Source organism: Vidua macroura, chromosome 6 (genome assembly GCF_024509145.1).
Source record: "Vidua macroura isolate BioBank_ID:100142 chromosome 6, ASM2450914v1, whole genome shotgun sequence".
NCBI classification, from domain to species: Eukaryota; Metazoa; Chordata; class Aves; order Passeriformes; family Viduidae; genus Vidua; species Vidua macroura.
In genome coordinates, this window is record NC_071576.1 from 7,350,039 (window position 1) to 7,369,567 (window position 19,529).

Here is a 19,529-nt window from a genome sequence, read left to right on the forward strand (position 1 = left end):
TGGCCAAAGGATTCTCTTGAATTTAATTTTTTGAAAGAATGCCTGTAGACTTATCTTGATTTAGACATTTAGGCATTTCTAGTGATGGACAGACAGTTGCATACTTTGGTGAAACTTGCTTAAACAATTAACAGCAAAGGAAAAGCAATTTAAACTGTTAATGCTTTTTTTTTCCATTTATTTTTTTTTAACTCATTTATAATCTAAGTCCCCTTGTACCCTGTTATTTGCATGGGTATATCTACAGTACCAGTAGCTTTCCATCCCTTCAGGAGCTTTTCCATGTGGGTAGCAGTCTCCATATGTAAAATGATCATTGTTTTCTTCCAGCCTCAAAGAAAACATTTCTCTTACGATTGTATAATTTTTGAATACATATTAAGTATTATCTGCTGTTTTCAGCTGTTGTTGTATGTTCTCCTGGACTGTTCCAGCTCTGAAAAGGAGTTTGAAAACAACGGCCTGTTTTTACAACCACTTCCTGCTGATAATCGTGGCCACAATGTTCATAGTAAAGGCCAACCCAGTGCTACTGCATGACTCAAGTTTCCCTTTTTGCTTTGCTGTAGTAGCTACACATCTAATCAGGGAGAGAGATTGCTGGAGGCTACCTTAAATGAAATCCAGAAGCACCACGTTTTTACTGTGACCTTTGCTTACAATTTCGGTGGACATTTGAACTAACTTCCCTAAGGAGCAAGGGAACTGTGTGTTAAAGCATCTAGAGTGTAGCTCTAAATTGATTCAGAGTCGCCTGAACCCTGTTGTGAATTTCCCAATCCTTAGCTCTGATCTTGTGTCATTATAAATGCATAAAAAGGTGGGGTTGTTTTCCTTGCAGTAATAAAACCCAAGCATTTGTAATGTGTTAATAAGTTTAGATTTTCCACCAAAGTGTGTTCAACAGTTTGAGGAGGTTGAAGAATACTCTGGGTATGCAGATTTCATGACTGGAACTGAAATGCCTGGGTTAGAAAAGCACCTCTCTGGCTCACCTAAAATCTGAAGTAGCATTTGGCACTGATGTTCCTCCTGACTCTTTTCTGTCTCAGACAGGCTCTAGGACCACTCAGTTACTCACTTTGGTGCCTCAGTAACCTATAAGATGCGTTTCTTTTGGTGTTTCAGGGTTTTTTCCCCTCCTAAATTGTGGTGAGATCTGTCAGATACGAGTGATAATTTTGCTTTGTCTCATCTGGGACAGTGTCTCAGGGTGGGCATAGAATAATCAGGCACTTCAAGTCAATAATGAACTGGGAACATTTTCAGACTTAGAATATTTCTTGAGCACAAAATTGGCATAGTGATTTCTTCCTAGATCTGTTCGATGAGATGACAATTATTATGGTTCCTTGGCAATTGCATTGCTAACGTCTTTCCATTTTCTCTTTTTTCACTTTTACAAAAAATTTGCACTGAATTCAGTATTGCTCTGTGTAGATTTCTAAGCTGTGTATTTTACAGATGGTTTTTGTTAGCAGTTTCCTTACTGTGTTAAAATTTCAGATTACTGTAATGTCTTGCATAATACTACCTATAATGGATTTCTGATTCTTTTTTTCAGAGCCATACTGAATTTTCAGCTAATTAACTACCCAGCTATGCTGTGGTTTTTAATGTGGATATTAATTTCTGCCAAATAATATTAACATAATATATTAAATTTGGAGTACATTCATACAGTTTTGAATGCAAACTAAAGGTAGAAATGCTCAAGGATAAAAGTTCTTAGCAAGGAAAATGCTTATGTATAAACTGATTACGTTATCTGAATTACTCTCCTTTCACAGCTGATAATGTTTAGGAGAAATGTGCGCTGTATTACTCTGGCTTACTTGAAGAACATTCACTAATGTTACCACAGCATGCACCAAACTTCACTGGTGTCCCTGCATTTTATTTAATGCTGGATTTCTTAGCACATTGCTGCATACAAAAACTCACACACAGCCCTGCATGCATGTTTTCTTTGCGTGCCTCACTCTCTCCCCTTCTCTCACACTTCACCTTGACACTCCTTTTAATAATAAAACCCTTTTACAACATGTGAGCCACACCTGAGTAGCTGATAGGACATCCAGCATGTGCTGATTAACAGCAGCAAAAGGGCTACCTTTGCACCTTGGGCTTCATGGTGCTTTCTTTTATTTTTTCTTTCTCTATTTTGGATACTGTTTATACAATGCACCCATAAGTGTGCTTGCTTTCAGTTAAATCTAATGGCAACGTGTAGTGGTTTGGCTTGTTTTTAACTATTATGTTTTCCAAGTGAGCCCATAATGAGTAGATGGTGACCTAATATTTTGCAGCAGCACAGGATATCATGAAGGGAGTGTAAACTGAAAGGTAACAGCTGATTTGCTTGGCTGGAGAAGGGAGCAGCCAAAGCAGCTTTCCCTTCCCAGCTCTTTGACGTGTCCTCATAGAAGAGAACAAAAGAAACTCATTTCAGTTTTCTTAGTTTGCTCTTCCATCTGTGTTTCTGGGCTCCTAAGCTGGCATAGGAGACTGATGATGCTTTATATTCTAAAGTGTAATAATGGTGTTCTATCTTGATGCTATTACTGTTTTTAGTTATCACAGAATAATATAATGGCCTGAGTTGGAAGGGACCTTAAAGGTTCCACCCCCTGCCTCATGCCAGGACACCTTCCACTAGTCCAGGTTGCTCCAAGCCCCATCCAACCTGGCCTTGAACACATCTAGGGATGGAGCATCCACAGCTTCCCTGGGCAACCTGTGTCAGGGCCTCACCACCCTCACACTAACAAATTCCTTCCCAATATCCAATCTAACCCTACTCCCAGTTTGAAGCCATTCCCCCTTGTCCTGTCACTACAAGCTCTTCTCCATCTTTCTTGTAGACTCCCTTCAGGTACCAGAAGGCAGCAATTAGGTAATTTCAAAACCATCTCTCTTCCAGGTTGAATAATCCCAATTATCTCAGCCTTTCCTCATAGCAGAGCTGCTCCATCCCTCTGATCATCTTGGTGGCCTCCCCTGAACTCTCTCCAGCAGTTCAGTGTCCTTCCTGTGCTGAGATCCCAGCACTGGAGATGGGGCTGAGCAGAGCAGAGGACCCCCTTACCACTGGGTCTTTCTTAGGCTGCAGGATATGGTGAGTGTTGTAGGTCACACAAGTTGTTGGCTTCAAAGACCATCACTTTGCTGTGTCAACTTGAACAGTAAATTCAGCAGGTGCTGGCTGGCTGTTTCAGGCAGCTGAACAATTAACTGGATTTTGGCTGTAAGCATAAGTGGTGAATTGACCTAACCCATATTTGGTTTCTTTGACAGTTAACCTGGGTTTATTTCTTCCCTTTCTTTGGCTTGCTAATGAAATGAAATTAAGAAATACTGTCACATTCAAGAAGCATGTATATTCCTTGACTTCTTCCACAGACATGTTACTTGACCTCAGTGACCTTCTTCAGGTATTGTACCCTTTTTTAATTTGACTTTTTTTTTTTAATTGTTAAAGTTTAACATGTTTTCATTTTTCTCAAAAAATTCAGCGTGGAAAATCACTGGGTTTGGAATTCTGAGTAATTTTTCAGTAAAATTAAATGTCAAATTTTTTTTTTTTGCTTTTAATGCTGCAAACAATGTAGCAAGGGTTAGTATGATCCTTTCATCAGGATTCAGAGTCACTGCAGTGGCACAGGGTCAGATGCTGCATATTTTTAAAACAACAGTTGTTGATGACAGAAATAACTTTTTTGGTAGGTAATGCTGTGTAAATGTATTTGTGCACTTCAGAACTGTGTTTTATAAAACGTATTTTGAGAGAAATACAAACTTGCTCTGTCTGTGGAAATAGAAAGCTCTACTGACATATGTTGTCTTACCCTCATTCTCTCTGTTACAACTGTTTTACATACAATGCGAGTAGGTTACTTGCATCTATTTTTGTCCTCCCAGCTGTCTTGGTAAATGGCATCCCTCTGAAGACTATTTATTGCTTGAAGCAATCTGCTGGAATTGCAATAATCAAATGCATCTTTAATTCTGAAATTTAGTAACTTTCTTCTCTTTTCTAAACTCTGATTGAATTATTCTGATTGCTCACAACCAAACAGTACATGTGTAGAATGGAAGGTTTGTTTCCTTCTAAACACAGGTAATTTTTCATGGTGATGGTTTTGAAATAGAATGATCACAGTAATATGAAGAACAGTCACAATGTGAACGAGAAGAAGAAGTATTGTATCTGTAAGAGGAAAAGGAAAAGATGTATTGTCAGCAGAAACAGAAAGATTGAATGATTTGTCTTTTCCCCTCAGTGCATTCCAGCCAGAAAAGATTCTGAGATGGGACTTACGAGGACCAAAAGGTTAAAGAGGGGTAACTGAGGAGATGGGAGAGACAGAAATATATGAGTAGTAGGGAAGTAATCAACCCCCCTGAAAGAGAAAAACCCAAGATTTCAGTATCTTGATTTGCATTTAACTATGTCTTCTGATGAGCTGTACTTTATGGCTTCTTTAAGGTGAATCTGAGCAAACAGGAATGTAGAATGTTATTGTTAACTCTGCCTATCCAGAAAGTCCTGTTTAAGAATACATAAATGAGTTTTTCAGGTTCCAGCTTGATGGTTTTTTCCTCTCTCCCCAAGTCTGGTTAAAAAAAAAAAAAATCAAACAAACTCCCACAAACAAAACCACAAACCAAACAGAAAACCACAACTACAAACTGAGCCAAAAAAAAAAAACCCACCCCCCCCCCAAAAAAAAAAAAACAAACCCCAAAAACCCAAAAAAACCCCAAAAACAAAAACAAAAAAACAACAAAAAAAACCCCCCAAAAAAAAAAACAACCACCCAAGCCACCTTAGTAGCAAAATATTTGTGGCCCAGGCTGTAAATTTCAGTACATTCTGCTTTAGGTAATTCTTTGCCCACAAAACCTAAAAAAGAATTGGTTTATTAAAAACAGTTCATTAGATGATACTATTTTACTTTGAAGTGCCTCTTTTTTTCAAGGACTACTCTCCCATCCTGAAGTTGGGATATAAATGTTCTTAAGGAAGAAGAGGCGAGAGCAGTAGTAGTAGTGGTGGCAGTGGTATTATCTTTCCAAATTATTTAAATTGTTCATACTCATCTGTACAAAATTGGTCATAGTGGTCCAGGTAACTTTTTCTAGGTGAGATGAGAAAGGTGTTGATTTTGTATCACCAAAAAAATCACATCTGAAGTCTAAAAAATGAGCTACTACTGACCTGCACCAACTCTTGCTTGGAAACTAATGGCGAATGTTGAGATTTTTCTTCAGAATGTTCCTGATGCAGCTCAGTTGCAGTGGGAGGTGAGGGTCCTGCAGGGCTCCTTGTCATCTGGCTGCAGGAATTTTGTAGGAAAGTCACCACATGAAACATCCTTGCAGATTCTCTTCATGGAGGCCATTGACTGAATTACTGACCACCCTGAAATAGGTTTCAGTGCATTTGAGGGTAAAAAAAGTAATAGAAACATTAAGGGTGGAAAAGACCTCCAAGATCACCAAGTCCAGCCATCAACCACCACCATGTCCACCATTTAACCAAATCCTGAATCTGCTGTTACCTGCAACTCAGTATTTGTTTAATGACGTAACTTATATTCTTTCTCTCTTGCTGCTCTGTTTAGAAAAAAAGTGGTAGAGGAAATCCTAAGAATGCCCTCCTATGATGTGGTTTTTACTTGTACAATCACTCTTCCTGTCTTTCTTGAATTGTTTTGGGACTTAAAAATATGAAAAAAAAAAAAAAAAAAGTCCCCTACAGTGTAATGTGCTTTTAGGATAGTATTATGCTGCTAAAACTTAGCAATAGAGGAGACTAATTTTTACTGTTAATGGCAGTCTGTTTAAAAAGTTGTATCAGTTTTCCTCTTATGCTGATGACTGAGATGTGGGAGTTCGTCTTGTTTCACTGGGGAACTGCTGCATTTTCATAATAATTTTTGGAGCTTCAAAATTGCTGCCACCTTGGGAAAAGACAAAAAGTCTTTTTTTTTTGTCTTTTTTTTTTTTTTCTAATTGAAAAGGCAATTTCCTTGATGTTTTATCTTCATGTAAAATGCATCTTACATCTTGGAAATCTCCTTTTGAAAGTGTTGTTGGATCCAGAATGCCTCTGATACATTTGGACTTCAAAGCATGATATGAAATGAGCTGAGAATGTCCAGAGCACTGCTACAAATCAGGCGCCTTCCTTCAGTCGTGCTGCTTGTTGATTGAGTTGGAAGGACAGGGAAAGTACTTGCTTATATTTTCAGATCCTGCATTTTACTTGCAAATATAGTCCTTAGAGAGGTCTGCAATCAGGCCCTTTGTTTGCTTTTTTGTTAGTCCAATCTAAGCGACAGGCCTGGCTTGTTTAGGAGAGCTGCAAAGCCTGTCTAGCCTTGGCCAAGTTTTGAACAGTTTAGGTTTTCTCCCATCTTTCCAAGCATCCCATTCCTTGCACCTGGAGAACTATTTGGCTGAAGTTTCACCTTGGTGTGGTAAAAGGCTGCCTTTCACATCCTCAGAAATGGCTGGGGTTTTTAGTCTCTTATCATCTCCAGTGTCATGGTCTTTGCCATGGGGTTGTAAAAGACTTTGGGGAAGAGGTTGGCAGTGCTCTGATCCCCAGTTTCAGCCTAATAAAATATGGTGGTGTGTCATGCTGTTAAACAAGGCTGGTGTTCACTGAAGAGATCTTAGATATCTGAAGAGCCAGGCTCTTTATAGGAGTGTGCAGCAGGAAAATTACCAGCAATGGATGGAATTAATTAAAATGGGATGTCTCTACTTGATATCAAGAAAAGGTTTGTCACTATGAAGACAACTAAGTGTGGAAACAGGTAGTCTAGAGCAGTTTTGAAGTTTTTATCCATCAAGGCTCTCAAGATCCAGAGCAACCTGGTCTGTTGTTGTGGCTGAGCCTGCTTGGAGCAGGAGGTTGGGCTGGAGACCTGATGGAGATCCATTCCCACTTGAGCTACACTGTAGTTCTAGGTAAGGGAAGATGATGCCCAAGAAGTGAAAATCAGTAAGTAGTATTTGCTTGGTCTCTCTTCCACTTTAAAACACAACTCTTATCCCTATTTCTTCATCTGCAGTTTGTCTAGAAGGATTTTTATTGTGAATTACTTTTGAACACTTGTTTTCATTTATTTAATATAAAGGCAGCATTGGGCTCCCTGACTCCTCTATGATTATTGCAAATTATTACTCTCTGATTTCTTGCATAGGTGGTTTGATAATGGCTTATTGTACTGCTGTGGTATTGGAGGAGGAACTCCAGGACTGCCATGGATGTGATTAGCAGGAGAGTCTCCTTTGGAGTCCCATGACTGAAGGCAGTGCTTTAAAGCCCAGTATGAGAGGGAAGCTGCTTAATTTTGATTTGTGTCTCTTTTGATCGACAGCCTGACAACCTGAATTTTGTACTTGTTTGTATTTTTGTGTGTTACCTTTTGACTGCTCTAAATGCAATATGGATCAAAAAAAATAAAATGTTTTGGTCTATTGCATGGAGATAGGTAAAACAGAGTATTCTTTTAAAGACTGTACTGGTTTTCTTCAGTTTTTAATATCCTTTGTTCATTTAAAGTTATTAACATGTTGACTGTATTTGCCTTTATTGCCCCTATGCAAATTGCTGTTGATGGAGTTAATTTAAACAACCTGTTTGGGACCTTCAGGCATTACTACACTAGAAATGTTAATAATGAATCAAATAACCACAGGTGCCTCTTTCCCCAGCAACAGACACTCTCCTTAAAAACTCATTTGCTTTTCATGCTTGCTTAATTATTTAGGCAAGCAGCCATGGATGTTTCACAGTGTGAATTCTCATTGTGTTCCAACTGCCCGGTCTTTGTCTTTCTAGAGGAATATCTTAACCACTGTCACCATTTGTAGTACTTTGCCAGAATGCCACACTATAGTCTTGAAAAGCCTTTTTGGAAATTGCTTGTAGAAGGATTATTGTTTTATAACTTTATAACTTACAGTCAAACAGAAACTTCCATTCAATGGTAGCAGCTTTACTTTTTGTTACTCTCCAGAAGTTAACGTGACCTGGTAACCTGGTAACTGTATGAATGGGAGATTCTTTGTTTCCCCAAGAGAGTTTAAAATTCTGGGAGGTGTTAGACTGATGAATTCCTGTGTTACTGGAAATGAGGTGTTTGTTGTTATTTCTGAAGGTGGAAGTATATTGGTATTTGTGAACAGATCAGGCATGATGTGAAAGCAAGAGGAAATTATGAAAGGATAAGAGTCTCTCTGGAAGTGTCCCTTTGAAATCAGTGTCTGATGACTGACAGATGTGAAATGAAAAGACTGTCTCCAAAAAATACTGTGAAGGGCAAAGAGCATAACAAGTAGAAGGATCTTGTTGTGAAGATGTAACTGAATAATTGGAAGCCATTCCCTCACTAAATGCCCCTTTTAATTAACATAATGTGTTTGATAATGAGAACAGAAATTAACTATTGGTAAAGGACAACATCTTAGAGAATCTTAAGGTCTCCTGTAAAAAGAGGTTTTTGCAGTGCCTTGGTGAGCACATAGTTCTTTGTCTGAAAAACATCTTCCTGACAAAGAAGCTACTTGTTTTTTTTGTTTTGCCTTTTTTTAAAAATAAAAAATCTGTGATGAGTCCACATGCTTGTAAACTTACTCTGTTAAATATGAGTTGAATGTAAGAGAATATGGTAAAAACTATCAGGGTATGTAGATATTTTAAAATCTCCCCTCTAACAGAGGTTGACACCCCTCTTTTGCATTAGGTGTTGATGCTTAAACCTAGTGATTGCATCAAGTTTAGGAAATTTTACTATGTGGTGAAAATCTGCAAAAAAAGAGCACAAGTCTTATGAAAGTATATAAAGCAATTGTCTCACTTCAGCAGTTTTGACTGGGGAGAGTTTGAAGAAATACTGTTTTTCAGTATGATCCTTTTAAATTAAGGGGAAAAAAGGCTGAAGTTGGCGTGGTAAGCTTTAAAGCTGGACCAATTCAAGTTTAAGCCAGAGACATCTTTTTAGAAGGGCATTTTTGTTTATTCACCATTCTATGAACTCATATAAAATTAGGTTTTATAAATGCAAATGTCATATGATTCTAAATTTAGAATGTTAAGCTTTTGATGGATTGGAGTATATGAATTTTTATAAGAAGTTCTTAATGAAGAAAGAACTAGAAATTAAAGTAGGCCTCTAAATTAATTCTCCTAATTTTCTAAGCTTAATGGAGTGCAGAAAAACCAAATGATGAGAGTAAAGAAAGACCTCTCTAAATGCCTATTTTATATCATATCTCTTCTATCACGGGATCTCTGTGTGCATGTGAGTAATAGCTGAAATCAGTGATAGCAGAATAAAATTTTAGTGAAAGGGCCACCTTCCACTAAACCCACGAGATCTTAAATATCCTGTTTCAGGAGTTCAATGGCATTACAGATTTCTGGGTGAACTTTATGCCATCTTTAATTTTTCATTTATGAGAAGTGCTCCAGAACCTGTGAGTGTCTGTTAACTTTTAAAGTTGGGAAGCATATTGTTTGGGAGGGTCTGAAGTCTTTTTTCGTACTGATTTGCCAGAAAAACTGGAAGCAATTAAATATTCCTGATTCTTTTTGTGACCCTGGCATTAAAAATGTGTGAGCTTCATGAGGAAAAAAATACAGAACATGGACTGTACTGTATATTTTGCTTTCTTTCTAAATTGGTAGTAAGCAGAAACTACAAAGAAATGGGCTTGTGAGCAAAAGAAAGAAATTCCCTCATTTACCATTTCTATTTTAATTTATTACTTTGTGCAAATACACTCTTCACCTTGAAGTCAGTCATAAAACACTGATGATGTGGATGAAGTGGAAAAGCAGGTTAGATTTAAGTACATTACTTCTCAAATAAACCATAGATCAGGAGACTTTTAGTTAGTCCAAGGAAAGAAGGATAAATAGTAATTGAGCACATTTATTTATTCATTTGTCTTTGCTTTAGATTTAATTTGGAAGTCACTTTGATTGTTAGAACTTCACTAGAAAAAAAATACCTGCTTCTTTATGCCTCTTCATATTTATTTGCTCTTTATTACTGCGTTGATGGAAAGTTTGCTTGGGAGGAGTTTCTTAGAGAGTGATGTGGTTTGATGGTGACAAACATCGTGTTCGGATGTCGTGACAAGGAAAAAGGCTAGAAGGAAAAACTACTTGTTTGGATTAGAGTTTTATGTTGTGGGTTTTTTTTCCTAGACTAATATGAGAGAACTAGATGAGTTTGTGAAGCCTCTAAAGGAAACGTCATACGCACTTGGCTCCACTGAAGTAACTTTATTGATTTGCGCGGTGAAATCGTCCTTGCAGAACAAGATCTGAGTGATGAGGTTCAAGATTTATAGTAACTTGGTCGGCCAGCTTAGAAGGCTGATATTACAGCCAAACACTCATTCTTTATGTTAATATTTTTTAGACAAAAGGTCAAAACAACCCTTTTTGAGCTTGCAGTGAATCTAAAGCCAACTGAAATGCTGCAGACATTTTGCTTTAGTGATATCTGTTCTGTCTCAGTGGCTCATGGAAAGTCACATGCTCTCAGGCTCCAGTATGAATTGCCAGAGTCAGTAGGTATGTATTCTTTTCTGTATAAAATTTGGTAACTTATTTCCTAGAAAATAGACTTCTCATTCAGAGGGTATATTTTGCTCTTTTCCTTCCCCTAGAATAGTGCTTCTATGTTGTCTGCTATTTCAGGAAGAAAAAGGGCAGTAAAATTTAAGGTTATATTTATGCATCTTTTAGGTCAGTCCAACCATTGGTCAGACATGGAATGGAATACACTCATTTCTCACTAAATATGGAATGAATTACCATCATATTACATATAATTGATTGCACAGTCACTTTCAGGATATGTGATCATTCTGAGGATATCTTTGAAGTTCTAATTTCTGATTTTTAAAATATATGTGAGAAAAATACACGTTAAGAACATTTTCACGTAAACATTTTGAAGGGCTAGGTGAAAATATGTCAGTTGTTTGGGGGTTTGGTTGTTGTTGGCATACATCTATTTTAGCTAGGTTGGTAGAACCGTCTATACACTTGGGAGGAAAGCCTGCTTTTAACCTAATGTTGGCAAAGCTCTTTGATGAAATGGAAAGAGCAGTAGTTTTTTAATTCCATAGGCTTGTGCCATAATCATCACTCAGTTGTGTAATTGACTGCTAAGTAAACACCTTCACTATCCAGGCATAGGAAAGAGAGGGGCAGTTTTGTTCCATAAAAGCAAGAGTATGTACCATTGTTCAAAACAAACCAAAAACCTACTTGCTTGGAGTGTAGGAGGAATGGAGTTTTTATACTAACCTTGACCTTTACATATGCCTCGGGGGAAGCAAGGTGTTCACGGAGCTCCGTGGGAATGTTTGAGACTGATTGGGAACTGGAGTATATCCTGCCTTTCTTGCTGACCACAAAAACACATCTTAAGATAGAGAAAGAAAGCTTCCTCAGACTTGTAAAATACAAATATGGTTGTCTGTGCTATAAATTGCAAATCAGAGTATGAAGAATAACTCCTACCCTCAATTTACATCCTCCTGGGTGCAGCACTGACGGAGGGGATGGGAGCAGAGCTCTGTCCCTGGTGCCTGAGCAGGTTTGGTGTGGTTTAGGGCTTTTCTGATTTTTTTTTTTTCTTGTGCTGTTTTTTGTTTTGTTCTTAAATGTTTTTAATGTGATCTGAGGCAATGTCCAAACAGCAAGATATGACAAATAACCCTTGGGGCATGTAGCACCACTCCTTGATTTGGTGAAAAGTTTGGTGGTGTGCTTGTGCAATACTTAATTATGCCACTACAGATGATCATGCAGAACCGAAATTTGCACTGACTTGTACTTGTTCAGGTTTTGTAATGGTACAAGATAAATGACACTTTATATATACTGATATTACATATAAGTCTGTTTAATGCCTTATGATATGACAACTGAAAAACTGTACTACAGAGCAGCACTGAGCCCACTGAAGAGCATGATGAACAACTTCTTATAATTTTTTCAATATAAACTTACGCTTTGATTTACATTGCTAATTCGTGCAGATTTTGACAGGCACTGAGTATTATCCTGTACATATGAATATTGCTTGTATAACTTGATTTTTTTTAAGCAGGTTAAGATTTCAAAAGTTGGGGTTTTCTCCTTTCCATATAAATGTTCTATTAAAAACATTTGTGGTTTATGATCTAAATAATGCTTTTTTTGTCTTTTTAATAGGTGAATGTCTATGTGCTGGGAAAAACTTTCCTTGTGTTGGCCAGAGAACTCTGCATAAATGCTCCAGCCATAGGTATTTTTTTAATGATTTGACTTTTGACTATTTGAGTCTTTTTTTCCTATGGTTACTTGAAAAAAAAAAAAAAAAAAAAGAGTATGTATGTATAGATACACAGTACTGTATGTTAATACTCAAGTAGTAACTTTATAGTGAAGCTGGAATCAATCCAGGCAGAGAAGCATTACTGACTATAAGAGCCTGTTCTTCTTTATGGAAGAGCTTTTTTGGAACTAGATGCTGTTTTCTTTTGCAAATAGTTTTGTTGCTTTTTCCAAGAATAATTTGGGCTATACTAAGACAATGGACTGACGTGTAACAAATTTGTGTGTGTCAGCAAGCTCCTACAGGCCTGTCACGCTTCAATTCCACAGATGCAACATTTGATAAGTATTTGCCAAATTTACTATCTATCCATCACCTGTAGCTGAGCTGTTCAGTGCTTGAAATTCAAGTGGCTTGGTGGAAAATGAGGAGCAACTTTTTCCAAACATGTGAATAACTTCTAATAAGTTAACACTGAAATTCACTGTAACTGTGATAGGAAGGTGGGGTTTAACCTGTCAAAAACTTAAACCCCACCACCTAGAGAAAGAAGCCATTCTGTAGGTTGTGGGTTTAAGCCAAGGGAATTTGTGCCAATTCCAGTTAAAGAGTGCATTTATAGTGAGGTCTTGTGACTGTTATCCACCTCTGTGTAGGAATTATCTGCCTGCATCTTTACCCACTCTCACTCCCACTCTCTTTAATCTGTATGGAGAGAATCAGATGGCTGTGTTGCAGGAGGACAACAACACAGGCACACCCCTTCAGCCGTGCTGGGCTGGCACAGGGCTGCTGCCTCTGCAGCAAGGGGAGCAGCAGCTCGCGCACGGAGCAGCGCCACAGCAGTGCCCAGCCGGGCGGCACCGCGCAGCACAGCTCCAGCTCTGCTACAGAGGTCTTGTTCTCAGTAATCCACTTCCCTTCTTATTTTTCATTACTTCTTTGGTCTTTTTTTAGAGAGAGAAAACAGGCAGGATTTGCACTGCAGCTTGGTTTCAAGGTGAAAATTAATGCAGCTTGGGAAAAGGCAAACATGTTAGATGTAGAGGTACTTGTTATACACAGAAAAGATACTGGTTTAAACTGCTGTTTGAGTACTCTCTTCCAAGCTCATCCTAAGAATTACAAAATCCAGTAAATATTTCTAATTGGCTCAGCTATGATGATGAGACCTTTGAGAAAAAACTTTCATCACTTTCTGAGGAAAGTACTGGCATAGAATGATTGCTGATAATGCCTGAGATTGTGTTTTCAAAAAAAAAGAGCAGGAGGAAAGATCCAACAGCATTTTTTTTTTTTTTAAGGTGGCTTATTTCTAATTAGTAATCTTAAGTGAACCTAAACACCATCTTGAAAGTATTTTTCTAATGCCTGCTGCTCTGTATAAGGATGGTATGTAAATTCACATAGTGTCTGCCAGTAATACAGCCCTGGGCTAAATTTGTGATGCAGCCCTTTCACTGAATTAATTAACTTCATCTGTGTGTCTTGACTCTGGCCATTCAAGGGGGGGAATGTAGTTTGACAGGTGCAAGTGGCAGTTTTGCTGTTTGGTGGGCAGGCTGGAGGTTAACAAAAATGCTGCATGTGAAGGGGCATTAAGAGTTTTCAAATATAACCACAGGATGCTTTTGATCAGCTTTGATTACACTGATGGTTTGTCTATCTTCAGCTTGGGCAACACACAAAAAATCCTCAAATGTCAGCTCCTTTTCTCATGAAGGGAAAATAAAGGCTGCTGATAGATAGTTTCAGTTACCAAGAGAGGGAACCTTCCTATTTGCTGGGTGTGGATGCATACAGGGACCAGACTACAGTGTCTCACCCCTGTTAGCTGTACATGAATTAACACACACGAGCCATAAGGTCAGCAAAGATCAAGTACACAGGATTTAGGGCAAGTAAAAATGTTTTATATTTCACAGATTCATAAACTGCTCTAGTTTAGAACATTCTGTTTGAGTCAGCTGCAGTCTGCAAGTTAGTTATCTATATACAAAATAAATGCACAGTACGTGCAAAATTTAACATTTTTCTGCATGTTGCAGTCTTAATAATTAAGTCAAATAGCTTATGAATAAATAAAATAAGATTAAATTCAAGAGCATTCCTTCACTTATTTGTATAGCCTGATGTAGCAGATAGGTAAGTAGCATAACATTCCATACTGCTGCAGAGTTCGTAGTAAAACCGAAAAATCCCTTAATGTGCATCATTGCAGCACTGGAATACAATCAAGGTGAAATGCATCATGCATAGAAAATGAGCTCAGGTATTTGTCCTCCTTGTACTCCGGTTCCATTAGTACTGTCCGAGGAGCACTGGAACTGGAACGTCACTTTCCCGCACTGCACTTCAGTCATTCCCTCTTGTCCAAAGTAACTGAGTTCGTTACCATCAAGAATAGCACTTACATTGTAAAACGTGTCTTGCTCAACCTGCACAGGGTGTTCAAACCACACAGAGAAGGTGTTACTGGAGCCGTCGGAGGTAAACTTTGTCAGATTTTGAGCAAGGACAACGCCTAAGCGCTTCAGTTCGATTTTGACGCTGTATTCAGCTTTGCCACAGCTTGACCCATACAATCCCAGTCCTGCTATAAATATCCGTTTGTCTACGGCAAACTGAATACTGTCACATCGCCCCCGGTACCTCCACTGATTGCTGCGATATGCAGACGACTGAAACCGATGGCAGCGCTGAGGCACGAGTCCTTTTCTTTTCGTCAGGGGGAACTCTAATTTGGGTTTATTTGCGGCCGTGTACCAAAGGAATATGTTGTGAGTCTCCTCAAGGGTGAGGATGTCGGACTGGGCAGCTCCGTTGGCAAACTCTTCCAAAGTCATGGTTGGAATCCGCACCAAGTACAAAGCTTTCCCTAATACATTCCTCTTGTTGCGCGGCGTGACCGGCAGCCCTTGCCTTTTGCATTCAGCCTCTGCCCAGTTGAGAACAGCCTCGAAAACTACCACTTCCTTGGTGTTGAGTGCTTCCCGGGTTACAATGATCTCTAGTGTTTGTTGATCTATCTCACAGAAGCCCTCTGACTTCAGTGCCATTTCTGCCTGAGCATCAATCACTTCCCAGCAGCGCTGCGTCAGCTCTGGCTCCTCGAAGAGCCTGCTCTGAGACAGCAGGACACAAGCGTTCTTCGCTTCTAAGCTGGTCTCCAAAAAATTGACGCAAGCCTTTGCTAGGGCCGGCACGATGTACTTCTTGGCAGCATAGAGTGTAGCCAGAACTGTGTCAGCTTCCAGGTCTATTTCATCACTATACATGTATCTAGATGGGGGGGGGGGGGGGTGAAAAAAATTAGTTTCTCAGGAAAAAAAAAAAAGTAGGCCATGAAAATAATCTATATTCGTCTTTGCTGGCAGTGAATCTGACATTCAATATTTGTCAGCACATTAAGTAAACAGCATTAAGTGCATATTGCACAATGTCAATTAGGAGATGTATATTTTATAAGCTACTTTGATTCTGTCCATATAATTAGCAGACTTGTAGTGGCCACTTACTTTAATAGGATTAGAAAAGCTGCAGGTTCCACATCTGGTATATGGATTTCAGATTTGACCTCTGCGAGATCGCCGTAAAACATAGCATAGAAGACAGAGCTACCAACTGCCAAAACATACTGGAAAATAAAGAGAGAGAAGCCTCAGTAACATGGATCAGGAACAGCTGAGCGTGCAGGCTTTCCTAAAAGCTACATTTAGCGAAAGTTACAAGCTGCAGTGGAAGCAGAACACTGCCTTAGACTGCTCCCTTTAATTGCAGTGTATGTGAATTACTTCTGGGATTAGACAAGAGCTATAATTAGAAAAAAAAAAGTGGAACCTAGTTGTAAGGCAGGGGGAGAAGGCGACCTGCACAGCAGCATTAAAAAGCCAAAAATTATCTGCACAAACCTTATGGGCAGGAACTTTCTTGGATGCCCCTGGCGGGCCCACGATGAAGTGAACGTCAGCCATGAGTTCGTTATTGAACATCAGCGCGTTCCTGCAAGCAGGGGAGGGGGGGAGAAGCCCCGTTAGCCGCGGGCTGCCCCTCGCCCGGTGCCCCAGCCTCCCGCCGGCGGCCCCGGGGCTCCAGCCCAGCCCTGCGCTCACGCCCGGCCGGGGCGCAGGTGCACAGGGCGGGCGCCTCTCTCTCTCTCCCGCCCGCCCGGGGAGGGTCCGGCGGGCCTGGCCCTTACCTCTCCCGCAGAGTGGGATGGAAGGATTGCCAGTTGGCGCTCTCCAAGTTGTTGTTGTTGAGGTTTTGGAGCTGGGGCGGCGGGGGCGGCTGGGCGCTCTGCTGGAGCTGCAGGGCGTTCTTCTTGCTGTTGGCAGCGGTGGCGGCGGCGGCGGCGTTGCTGTTTGCAATGTTAGTGTTGGTGCTGGCAGGGTAAAGTTCTGCAGCCATCTTCTTCTTCAGGGACAGGGGCACTATCTCATAGCATCCTGGCACCTTGCCGTTTGACCTCACACTCTTTTTGGACTTCTTTAAGGTCTCTGGAAGCAGAAGAAAAAAAGTCAAACACTTCATGATCCTGCCATTGAGGCAACCAGGGGGCAGTGGCATGAGCAAGAGAACTAACAGATCCCAAATGCGAGTCCCACTATCAGGATATTTTGTACGCTTCTAGATGCAGGGTGGCCTTTGGTTTTTTTGGAGTGTGTGCCTGCTCTTTGGTTACCGGCCCGACGCACCTTTCCGGGGGGAAAGGGGTGATGCTGTGTCGGATCAGTGCCAGCGCTCACCTTGGCTTGTGGGGGGGTCCCAGCCTCCACGGCACTGCCACGACTGCAGCGGGGAGCCCGAGCAGGGCCGGCAGGCAGCTCCTTCCCCAAGGAACGGGGAGAGAAAAATTAAAAAAGAAAAAAAAAAAAAAAGGAGAAACAAAACAAAAAAAAAAGCCAAAATCCAGCGACAAAACCCCAGGAATCCGGCAGAGGCGGTGGGTCAGGAGCGAGAGTCAATCCACAAATCCTCCGAGTGCAGCAGCCCGGCGAGGGTGAAGCGCAGCCAGCCGCCCGATCCCCGCTGCCAGTGCTCCGCTCCGTCCTTCCCGGCCCGGCGGGGGCACATCCGCGGCGGCCGGGCCGAGCCGAGGCGGCGGCTCCCTGCAGTCCCGCTCCCGGGCGGCCCCGCCGCCGCTCGCACCAACTTTGCTCCGGTCTCCGCGGCGGCCGCCGCCGTTGCTGCTGCTCCTCCGCGCTCCTCCCGCCCGCGCCAGGGGCGCTGCTGCCCGCGGGGCGCCCCGGCTCCTCCGCGGCGGGCGGGAGGGATGCGGCGCTGCCCTGGGTGCTCCCTTGGCGGTGGGATGCAGCGCTGCGCGGCCGGGCTCGGCGCGGCTCTGCCGGGCCCTGCCTCCGCCTCCCGCACTAAGAGGCAGCGGCCGCGCCGCGCGTCACGGCCGCCCGCGCCAATGGCGAGCGCCGGGGCGCGGCGGGGAAAGGGCCGCCCCCCGCCCGCCCGTCATCCGCCCCCCCCCCCGCGCCTACGTGCGCAGCGCCGAGCGCCCGCCGGGAGCGGGCCCCGCGGTACCCCACGATCGGTCCCCCCCGCACCGCCCGGTGTCCCCGCTGCGACCGCAGCGGGACAGGCGCGGAGGGACGCGGGGCAGCGCGGAGGGACCGCGGCGGGGCGGAGGGGGCGGCCCCGAGCGCGCAGCGCCGTTCCCGGGCGGCCCGGGCGGGGGCGCCGCCGCTCCGCGCTGCGCCGGGCGGGGGAGCCGCGCTGCCCCGCGGGGCCGCCGCCCGGGGCGCGGGGGGCACGGCCGCGGCGGGGCTGCTCCGGACGAGGGACGCTGGTTGGGGTTCCTCCCCTTTCCCCGCAGCCGCCCTGCCCTCCCTGTGCGCGCCGTCCCCTCTGGGGCCGTCCCGCCCATCCTCCGGGATCGTTCGGCGAGGACTGTCCCCCTCTCTGTGCCCGTTCCCTGGGGCGACCTGCAGCGGGGATCGGCTCGCTCTTCGCTGCGGGTCCTGCCGCTTTCAGTAGGAAGCCCTCTTCAGTAGGAACCCGACTCGAAATTGTTCTTACATCCCTCTTAGTAACTGTGTGGCATCAAAGTTCTTCCAAAGTTCCAAGTCAAAATTGGGATCAGGAGAGAAGGGAAAGTCTTCAGCAGAACACATGCTCCTTTCTTAAAACATGAAATAATGCTTTTCTTGTGATCTGCTTCATGGCCCTCAACATCCCCTGAGCGGAAAACCAACAGTTTTGCCCGACTGTAACTTGCTCGCGTGTGGAGGGGTTGCACCCCCAGAAGTCACCCAAAGTCAAAGGGGACCCTCCTGCGGGCAGGGCGCCCTCGGTGCACGCGTGCCGGTGTGGTGCCCCTGGAATGAGGCAATGTGTTCGGGGCTTGCAGCTTCTAACAGCTCTTATTTATTTATTTTCAAATGTTTGCATCCGTGCAGGACATGTATATGCTAACGTGGGCTTCGCCTCTGATTTATATATTCACTGTGCTACATTTTTTTGGTTTCTTTAAGGCTTGCTATTTAAAACCCATCCACGTATTCATTTTCTGGCTGTTTGGTAGCTTCAGAATTCAAATTAACGATGTGCAATGTTTTGTCAAATGACCTGTGGGCATGAATGCCAGCACAAATGTCTGAATGGCTACAATGCAAATGTGTAAATGCTCCCGAAATTCAGCTCTGAAACTCAGCTCCAAAGAGAGAGCTGAGAGTTGCTCCTCGCAATCTGGTGAGGTATGTGGTGAATAGAATGGTGGTAATTCTGGTCCAGTTGGTAGTATTATTAAACTGGCCAAAGTTTGGTCCTGTAAATTTTGACTCCACATAAATAATGGATTGATTGACAAGTGATAACTGAAAAGGGGCTTTTCCTAAAGGTGAGCCTATTTGTTTGCATCATGTATTACTATTATTAATTCAATCCAATTACTAGAGGGTGCCCCTAACAATGGTAAGTGTAATTGTTGTACCTCTTCTAAGCAAGCTACTGAAGGTTACTTGATTTGTGCTAAAACAAATAACAGGGTTACAAAGAAAATTGCCAGGGGAGGGAGGTCTTGGGCTGTACGTCCCTTCCAAAGATGCCAGGTGGATTTTACCAAAATACCCCCAGTGTCAAGGTTGAAATCTCTTCTGGCAATAGTATGTCAGCTAACAGGGTGGCTAGAAGCATTTCCAACTGTTTCGGCAACTACAGGAT

General features: G+C 42.3%; 2 protein-coding genes across 3 annotated transcripts in view; one reads left to right on the top strand and one right to left on the bottom strand.

The window, feature by feature from the left end:
- The window catches only part of BRF1 (BRF1 RNA polymerase III transcription initiation factor subunit), a 172,241-nt gene that overhangs the window by 65,314 nt on the left and 87,398 nt on the right, over positions 1-19,529 (top strand). Inside the window, exons 4-5 of the mRNA XM_053979768.1 lie at positions 3,403-3,434; positions 12,257-12,329. Of these exons, the coding sequence (XP_053835743.1) occupies positions 3,403-3,434; positions 12,257-12,329 (105 nt within the window). The remainder of the gene's footprint in view (positions 1-3,402; positions 3,435-12,256; positions 12,330-19,529) is intronic.
- BTBD6 (BTB domain containing 6) lies at positions 14,251-17,689 on the bottom strand. 2 transcript variants are annotated; one of them, XM_053979770.1, is made up of 5 exons: positions 17,105-17,689; positions 16,558-16,855; positions 16,271-16,361; positions 15,878-15,996; positions 14,251-15,641 (listed from the first exon to the last, which is right to left on the bottom strand). In XM_053979770.1, exons 2-5 carry the CDS (start codon positions 16,764-16,766, stop codon positions 14,609-14,611), a joined length of 1,452 nt encoding a protein of 483 aa, XP_053835745.1. In that variant the 5' UTR covers positions 16,767-16,855; positions 17,105-17,689; the 3' UTR covers positions 14,251-14,608. The 2 variants fall into 2 exon arrangements, with proteins under 2 accessions (XP_053835745.1, XP_053835744.1); XM_053979769.1 differs by having other exon boundaries at positions 16,558-17,689.

Excerpts from the sequence above, each read along its gene's own strand:
- BTBD6 (XM_053979769.1), bottom strand. The coding sequence starts at position 16,925 with ATGCCACTGCCCCCTGGTTGCCTCAATGGCAGGATCATGAAGTGTTTG. Across the intron at positions 15,997-16,270 it reads AGAAAGTTCCTGCCCATAAG|TATGTTTTGGCAGTTGGTAG; the intron begins GTTTGTGCAGAT and ends TTTATTTTCCAG. Across the intron at positions 15,642-15,877 it reads GCTTTTCTAATCCTATTAAA|ATACATGTATAGTGATGAAA; the intron begins GTAAGTGGCCAC and ends CCCCCCATCTAG.